This window comes from Lipomyces chichibuensis (assembly GCF_038497645.1).
Source record: "Lipomyces chichibuensis strain CBS 12929 unplaced genomic scaffold V1513scaffold_95, whole genome shotgun sequence".
NCBI classification, from domain to species: domain Eukaryota; kingdom Fungi; phylum Ascomycota; class Lipomycetes; order Lipomycetales; family Lipomycetaceae; genus Lipomyces; species Lipomyces chichibuensis.
In genome coordinates this window covers 6,125-14,751 of record NW_027117547.1, presented here as the reverse complement: position 1 = coordinate 14,751, position 8,627 = coordinate 6,125, and the positions used below count along the sequence as shown (strand labels likewise).

General features: G+C 44.9%; 3 protein-coding genes across 3 annotated transcripts; 2 read left to right on the top strand and 1 right to left on the bottom strand.

Annotated features, from left to right (window-relative positions):
* V1513DRAFT_386529 (ADP-ribosylation factor family-domain-containing protein) lies at positions 1-820 on the top strand (the record flags this gene model as incomplete). Its single annotated transcript, XM_066895260.1, has 6 exons — positions 1-27; positions 99-127; positions 179-216; positions 271-301; positions 348-420; positions 470-820. 6 exons carry the CDS (start codon positions 1-3, stop codon positions 818-820), a joined length of 549 nt encoding a protein of 182 aa, XP_066750367.1.
* A 4,658-nt stretch (positions 821-5,478) lies between these two features.
* On the bottom strand, positions 5,479-6,419 carry V1513DRAFT_386532 (Ribulose-phosphate 3-epimerase-like protein; the record flags this gene model as incomplete). The annotated part of the gene is made up of 6 exons (XM_066895261.1): positions 5,479-5,555; positions 5,605-5,722; positions 5,772-5,826; positions 5,878-6,074; positions 6,139-6,326; positions 6,383-6,419. 6 exons carry the CDS (start codon positions 6,417-6,419, stop codon positions 5,479-5,481), a joined length of 672 nt encoding a protein of 223 aa, XP_066750366.1.
* A 229-nt stretch (positions 6,420-6,648) lies between these two features.
* Positions 6,649-8,367, top strand: V1513DRAFT_428398 (aldehyde dehydrogenase domain-containing protein; the record flags this gene model as incomplete). Its single annotated transcript, XM_066896285.1, has 5 exons — positions 6,649-6,830; positions 6,879-7,083; positions 7,137-7,312; positions 7,357-7,555; positions 7,603-8,367. 5 exons carry the CDS (start codon positions 6,649-6,651, stop codon positions 8,365-8,367), a joined length of 1,527 nt encoding a protein of 508 aa, XP_066750365.1.
* Positions 8,368-8,627: the final 260 nt, after the last annotated feature.

Genomic DNA, 8,627 nt, shown 5'->3' with positions numbered 1-8,627 from the left:
ATGGGCAACACTATGGCGCGCCTCATGGTACGAGTACCTCCTGATCTTCTTTTGTTCGTACACATGTAACAACCTTGCTCGCATTCTAACTCAACCAGGCGCGTATGTTCGGTAGTCGTGAGATAAGGTCCATTGCCTTTCTCGTTGTGATTCTAGCCTCTGCTGACTAATCGCCCAGACTGATTATGCTCGGACTCGACGCTGCTGGCAAGACAAGTTCGTTAAATGCTCTACATTGCGCTCATTTGAAAAGTTATTAATATTTCACAGCAATCTTATTCCGACTCAAACTTGGACAGGGGTGAGTGATCAAGACAACCATCTTGAACAATTACTGACTTTTACAGCGTCACAACCATACCGACTGTTGGATTTAATGTCGAGTCTGTGACGTACAAAAACGTTAGATTCAATGTCTGGGTAAGTCATTGCAGGGCGGTATTCAAATTTGGCATGCTAATAGTCTCAGGACGTTGGTGGACAAGACAAGATCCGTCCTTTATGGCGACATTACTATACTGGCACTCAGGGCCTCATTTTTGTCGTTGACTCTTCAGATCGCAAACGGATAGGTGAAGCCAAACAAGAGTTACACAGGATTATCTCCGATCGCGAAATGCGAGACTGCTTGCTGCTTATCTTTGCAAACAAGCAGGACTTGCCTGATGCCATGAAGCCTACCGAAGTCACAAAGGAGCTCGACCTTGCCAGTTTGAACAATCGGATGTGGTACGTGCAGCCGAGTACTGCGAAGACAGGCGATGGATTGACGGAGGGTCTCAGTTGGCTAAGTGCAAATATACCGAAAGAAACGCGGTAGTTGATAATTGATATTTCAATGGCAAGGATTCAACCGCGGGTCTTCTGCATCATTCATCCTTTATCGTTGTTTCGGCGGCGTCATATATCTACATAGACAATTTGAGACATACAATAGGGGCTGTTCCGAATACGAATAAGTATTCGCCGTAATCGACTACATTCATATTCGTTATTCGCAAATGCGGAGTACTACGAATAATATTCGATGATTTTATTCGCAGATTTGCTGAGTATTGCGAATGATATTCAACTATTCGACGAATATTCCGCATATAATCACGTGTAACAGATTCTAACCCGAGTAGGCTGTATAGCCGTTTAAGGTATAACTCGGTTGCCTACTTGCATGTGTACGACAGTAGTAGGGCTCAAGAATGGGCCTCCTGCTTAATATCAGCGTCTTCTCTACTATTATCTGACTATCAGCTATACTGACTTCTTAAACTAAAATGGAGACCCTGGAAACCGCAAAGATTACCTGAGCGAGTGAGTACATAGTAGCTCTGCTGAATATACATGCTCCGTCCTATCGTATTTATATTATCGGCGTACTACGGCCAGGGCAAATGCAGTCATACTACGTTATGCATCGTTACTAGTGTAGAAACTATGTAAATGGAACAATTCAAGCCGCCATTTTCGACCAAAACGGCTATGATTTCTCGATTATTAGTAGTGTGATGTGTGAAGCTGTAGAGACCTAATTAAAGCAGCCAATTTGGGCGAATATTTGCAACCGTTTCGCTCCCCAGATGGTCAGTGAATAATGCTCGAAACAGCCTTAAATTATGGTTGGTAACGACGAAGCATTGGAACCACGCGATTGTCGGTCGACATCGGAAGATTTGGATTCGGACTGTGTAAACAGTAGCATTGCTCAATACACAATAATTAAAGGTGATATAGTCTGCTGGCGAATAGCGTCCGAATGCAAAGCCTTTCTGGACGTCATGATCCAAACTCTCCAATATTTTGGTCAGTTGCTGGAGTGGACAATCCAAGGCGGAAACAAGGTCATTGTTTGTACACTCCATATCTTTTAGACTCCCCTCTTGCGCAGTTGATTCTGCAGTTGCACACCAGTAGATGTTAGGTCTGTATACTGTGGTGTTCAAGGATTTACCGACGGCGGTGGCCGTAGACAAACGCGTGTCGAGACAAACGCGTGTCGAGACATTAACGCACCAAGACACCAAACACGACACGGTCCGGAAAAAAAATGCCTAATGCTAGCAATCCACAATCACGGATAGCTTCTGATCTCACAAAGTATTCTGCTCCTGAACTGACAAGTACTCTAAATATTTACGCCCCTTGCCACATCTTCGTCATTCTGAAATGTCACTTTTTGTCTGCCTTGCAGATATGATGTTTAGTGACACCGGGTGATGCCATGAGTCACCTTAAAGCTTGATGCAGATTGAAGATCAAAAGTAGTTGATGTTGTGAATGGTCTTAAAACTCGCATGTTGAACATCAAAAGTAGTTTTGGATTTCAAAGGCCCCGGTCGCTGTTCTGCAAGTTACAGGAAATAATTCGAGTATACTAAGGCAAATTTCAGGCAGCACTACATGTTTGGAAATTGTTCAGTAGCTTTTGCAGCATTGCTCTGCGGCTATATATGCACTACTCGGCCTTAATGCTGAATAGAGTGGATGGAAACATCCCCGTGCAAAGTAGGGAGAGTATGGTTTTTACAAAGTTTCAACACATTATACTAAAGCGACTGACTTGTTTCTCCGCAGTATCCTCGGCAATTTTTAAATATCTCCTCAGTACTAAACAAGAATTACCCTTCAAATTACATCTTTGACCCTCAAACAAACCTTCGGGGGCTGTCTCTGCGCTATCTCGCAGTTATTTTGCGCATATAGTTCTGTACTTGTGTTTCAGCACCATGGGTCACGCGAATGATATTTAGCTTTACAGGTGATATATGCCTCTCACTGGCTGGTCAAGACCGATCACAAGACTGTAATTAATTCTTGGGGTCCAGTGCCGTCTGGGGGAGAGCTCTTCAGCAAGAACAATTGAGATCGCCTTGATTCTAAGATGTTCGTGGGATCTGTTGTATGACTGGAGGCAGGTTCTGGAATATGGCGGACCTCTTTTTGAGGGTTACATGGATACAGACCAGCACCCTGGATAAAACGCTCTGTAATCGCGTTCGGGCTTCTGATTCAAAAATCTCGGTCGACCAGGCCATTCCAGGCTATCAGATGTCCAACCATTTGCTAACAGAGAATCTCCAGTTTGTCGGAATATCTGACACTACCCAGTTGGTATTGGTGTGTAAGCCCTTAAAGATAATCAAAGGCGTTAGCTTTGTTATCGGCTGAAAGGCATTCAATGGTAATCATCCATTCCTGACGTCCCGGAATAACATTCGACTTGTTCCGATGCTGTAACCTGTTTCATCCATATTGAATTCATTACTAATTACATAGTTCTTTGGGCGCAGCCCGCCAAACGCACTCTCTCCGCGTAACCTCTCGATGTCTTGCCAAATCCAATCGGCGCGTAGTAACTGCCTTTTAAATGTGGGAACCGATTCAAGAAGCGATAGATCCATTCTTGGCCGATTGGCTTGTATATAGGCGGGGGTTCAGACGCATCGAACTCGAACTTCTTCAGCCATCTCCAATTCTCCATAACTAACGCATGAGTTACCGGATGTCAGAGCCATTTGGAATTGCTTTTCACGATCCATGGCTGCTTTGCTTTTTCTGTATCCCATTGCTGGAAAAACGAGGTGTGTGTTACCAAATACCCATACCCTAGCGGTATCGGTTGCGAATAAAACCTGAATATTATTTGCAGCGAATTTGGATTGCGAATATTCGCAATTGGCAAAGTCTATTTATTGAGTAGCAGTAGTATATCGATGTCCCGATTGCAAGAAAACAAACTTGTACAACAAAAACCTGGGATAGCGCTCTGCTATCTATAAAATGAAATGCTAACTGTATGCAACGATTTTACTAGCACTGATGTACGCCAGCTCTGTATATGATAGTGTGGTGACCCTGACCGTATGCTATCGGTCAGGAAGGGTCTACCACGGCCAGCAAGTCGGAAGATAGCCTGGCGTTGGTAGAGAAACGCTTGGATGAAATGTTTACGTCCTTTATTATATCTGTTGCTACTAAAAAAAGAGAAAACAAATAACTTAAAATATCGATCAATGTCAGATAGTTGAGGGTTCAGTGTTTAGTAGAGGATAAAGAAAATTCCTAAGACAAGGCTACGAGACCACCGGAGGAGGAAGTGTTGATCCAGCTGGAAGCTATGTAGCTATCACCTAATTAGGCAAGTCTAGCTTATTTCAGCCATATCACGTGATATATTTCGAATAACGGATATCGTAGTCTATTCTGCGAATAATTATTCGCATGCTTTAACTTTGCGAATATTATTCGCACCGTTTGTGAACTGCGAATACGAATAACGAATATTGCTGAAATCTGCGAATATTCGTATTCGCAACTTCAAGTTAAAAGTATCCTCAGCGACGGTCTATTGTCATGTTTTTGAACCGACATCAAACACCGGGTTTTCCACTTCATTCATCAGAATCGTCTTGGTTGACTCAAATTAAAGTTAAGTTTAAGGTTCAGCTAACAAGATCCAGGGGTAACCGCGTTCATAGTGCTTCTGTATTTTTGTTGATAAAAGTTAATTACGGTAGTTACATCAAAACTCCTTGCTCCAATGCAAGCTGCAAGCCTGAGCTTGGAGATCTAAGATTCAAACACCATGACGTAGTGGATTTAACCGTCACTTGTGGCTATTGATGTTGACGCGATGGTTGAATTAGCAACCTGCAACCAGATATGGGCTGGAAGACGATGAGCTGGATCACAGCATATGGGACATACATATACGCATTCTGGCTAATTTCTCACGCTCTTTGTCCTCCTCTTCTACCTCCACTTATTTTTTTTGCTCTTGATCCTGGCTCGCTTCGTACTGGGGCTGACTCCTCGGGCATGTATGGAACTCTTTGGTATTTGGTACCGAGACTTGTTTATAGTGTCGCATAGTTGTATCGCTTCTCTCGGTCGCAGCCTGGATATCGGCATCGAGCAGACCATCTACCACTTTTGCAATAGCTTGGCTCTGTCTGATATAGCTTTCTGGCTCGCAGCCGTAAGGACAGAAGGTATGAAAACATCTGATATGACAACGAGCTCACGGTTTGCTGAAGCATCTTCGTTTAAGCTGTTCGTTAGGTTGACCCTTCTGACATTTGCTTCATTGCAGTGGATTTCATGGCAGGCAACATGGTCAGTTCTGATAGATATGAGGAGGCATCCCTGAGCCTTCTTGCAATTGTTCCATCGGCGTGGGGCCTTCGCGCAACTTGCGTCTGATAGATGCTATCGTGGAATGAAGCACTTCCGACGAAACATCAGTGCCATTCCCTAGCAGCAACATTTACGCAAAGTGTACACTACCGCCATAGATAATTTCATTATACAAATGCCATTAGTTGGACTATTGCCCTTTGTAATCATGACTACAATTCTAGGCTGCTTTTGTTCCAACAGTATATGCTTCTGCTCACATATTTCGCGGTGTTGACATTGACACCAACGCGTCCACTGACACCTACACATCTAAGAACGGACAAGGGAAAAGAGCACGCTGTTCATTTATTTCAATTGCCTCTTGTTGACAGCCGCGCGCAAGGCAGCTATGGCCTCCTGAGGGTCCTGTGCCCGGAAGACACCTGCTCCGGTTAACTCCCATCACCAAAAAACAAAACATCTAGTACATACCGGTTCCAGCAACAATGACATTGGCGCCGGCGTCAGCAGCAAAGTCAATAGTATCAATACTCAGACCTCCATCAACTTCGATGTCAAGCTCCGGAAACTTCGACCGTAGCGCCTCAACCTGCAGCATGGTTAGTAGAAATTTCCTGTATTCTACCGTCTGAGCCTACCTTGGGCATGCAATCCTTCATGAATTTCTGTCCACCAAATCCCGGTTCGACAGTCCTGAGCCCGACATTGGCATGGTCTCATTCCAAAACTGATACAGCTACTCACATAACCAGGACCATGTCCAGCTTCGGAACAAGATCGAAAACAGCGGAGGCTGGGGTTTTTGGCTTGATAGCGCAGCCAGCGCGCATGCCCGCGGCATGTATCTTGTCAATGAGCGCTACGTGCTCTGTAGTGGCCTCATAGTGGAAGCAGTACAAATCGCTGCCTGCCTTCGCAAAATCGTCGACCCAACGTTCCGGCTGTCATTGTGGTCAGAAATCTGTCCCTTACTAATATCTGAACAGACACGATATGACTACTCACGTCAGAAACCATCATATGGCAGTCAAAGAAGCTCTCGCCCTTAGGCAGTGCCCCGCGAATGCAGGTCACGACCGGAGCGCCGATGGTTAGGTTAGGTACGAAATGGCCGTCCATGATGTCGATGTGAAGCCAGTCGGAGCCACACTTCATCATGCGCTTGCATTCGTACTCGAGGTTGGCAAAATCGCCTGGCAGTTGATTAGACTGCTGAAGGCTGTTGGCCAACAAGCAAGTAGAGACTTACCGGCAAGGATTGACGGTGCAATTTTAGCTTCCGGCATTGTGTCTGATCACAGTAGTCGACTAGGACGTCGTGCGTGGAAAATAATTAAGAAACAACGGAGCCGCTTGAGGAGTGTTTTGCCTCGACTATCGTATATTATTATCGGACGTTGGTGCCCCGTGAGACGTGAACTTTGCTTCTCACGTTTTGAGGGTTTTGATCCCTTGGGATTGTTCCACATACGCTCGCGCGAAGCAACCGACAACCTGCATCTTAACTTCTATGCAATGATTATTCGGCACAGAACATTGCGGCTAGGCATACTTCCATCAAGTCGCTACTTCAGCTCCTTCGAATCTACAGTGAAACTGCCAACCGGTGTAGCCTATCAACAACCAACCGGGCTGTTCGTTTCAAATGAATTTGTTGCGTCTACCGATGGAAAGCAATTAACCACGTACAATCCGCGGTGAGCTCCGATCTAAGACCTTTCGGCAATTTATCCTAAACTGCGTAGGTCTGGAAAGCCAATAGCTAATGTCTTCGCGGCCGGCTCTCCCGATGTCGATTATGCTGTTCAATCGGCAGGATCGGCTTTCCGTTCCTGGCGCAGCACATCGGGCACAGATCGTGGAATACTTCTATACCGTTTATGTCGTCTTATTGAGGAGCATAAAACCCTTCTAGGGTCTATCGAAGCATTTGACACAGGGAAGTCGCTGGTACGTCTATCAGTTGAAGATTTTTACCTGGCATCTTCTGATTCGAGGATTAGCATGCAGTTGTGACAGAAGACATCCAAGACTGTATAAACGTGACGCGTTATTACGCAGGATGGGCAGATAAGATCCACGGGTGTAGCATTCAACCCTTTGCCGAGAAATTCGCATATACTCTGCATGAACCGTTCGGTGTTTGCGCCTTGATTGTACCATGGAACTATCCTTTGATGTAAGTATAACGTCATCTTATGAGGTCTTCGCTAATAGATGTAGGCTCGCTCTTTGGAAGCTGGCACCTGCAATCGCCGCAGGAAATACTGTTGTCCTCAAGGCTTCGGAGCTAACTCCGTTGTCAAGTTTATATCTGGGCAATTTAATCGCAGAAGCGGGATTTCCCCCCGGTGTGGTTAATATCTTATCTGGAGATGGTAACACTGGTGCTGTATTAGCTTCACATCCCGGAATTAATAAGGTATCTCTTCTGCTTTGCGAAGACAAACCTATGACTAAGGAAAACAGATATCATTCACTGGCTCTGCGACAACTGGTAAGAAAATCATGCACGCAGCAGCAAATAATCTCATCCCTGTTGTGCTCGAACTCGGAGGCAAGTCGGCAGCGATAATCTTCGAAGACGCGGACTTGGAGCAGGCGGTGAAATGGTGCTATTCAGGAATTATGAGTAATTCCGGTCAGATATGTTCAGCGACATCGAGAATTTTGATTCAGGAGAGCATATACAAGAAATTCGTGGCAATGTTTAAAGCCTACACGGTTCATAAGACGAGCGCTGGTCCTCTAGATCATGGTCCTCTGATTTCTGATGTACAACTAGAAAAGGTCAAACACTATGTGCAATCGGGCATCGAGGACGGCGCTCATTTGGTTTATGGTGGCAAGGAAATAATTGGTCCGGGATATTTTATGCAGCCCACAATTTTTGCTAATGTAAGAGACCACATGAAAATTGTCCAAGAGGAGGTCTTTGGGCCCGTTGTTGTCATGGATAAATTCGCAACCCAATCAGATGCAATCCAGAGGGCTAATAGCTCTACGTATGGTCTGGCGAGCGCAATATTTACGAAGTCACTTACAATAGCTGTAGATACGTCTCAGAAGCTGGATGTGGGCATGGTGTGGGTCAATTCGTCTCAGGACAGTGACTTTAGAGTTCCATTTGGGGGGTTCAAGATGAGTGGATTTGGACAAGAATTGGGGGAGTATGCTGTTAAGAATTATTTGAGACCGAAAGCCGTCCACTTAAATTTGGGCATCTCTTTGTAAGTCAGCCAATTACTGTATACCTTGATGTCAAGAATTTTGCTTTGTTATAGGTTTCATTTTTGGTGATTCTGGAGTATTATGCGCCAATAGTAGTTGCTCACCTATCATTTGTGCTATCATCTGTATCATGCTGAAGGAGCAGTTTATCCATATATGTAGCCGACTAAAGATGGCACCACGGAGGCCAATCATCTACAGGCCACGCTCAATCCAGTTGTATAATGTCTGTCATTTACTCTGCATATTTGCTTAAATGGATT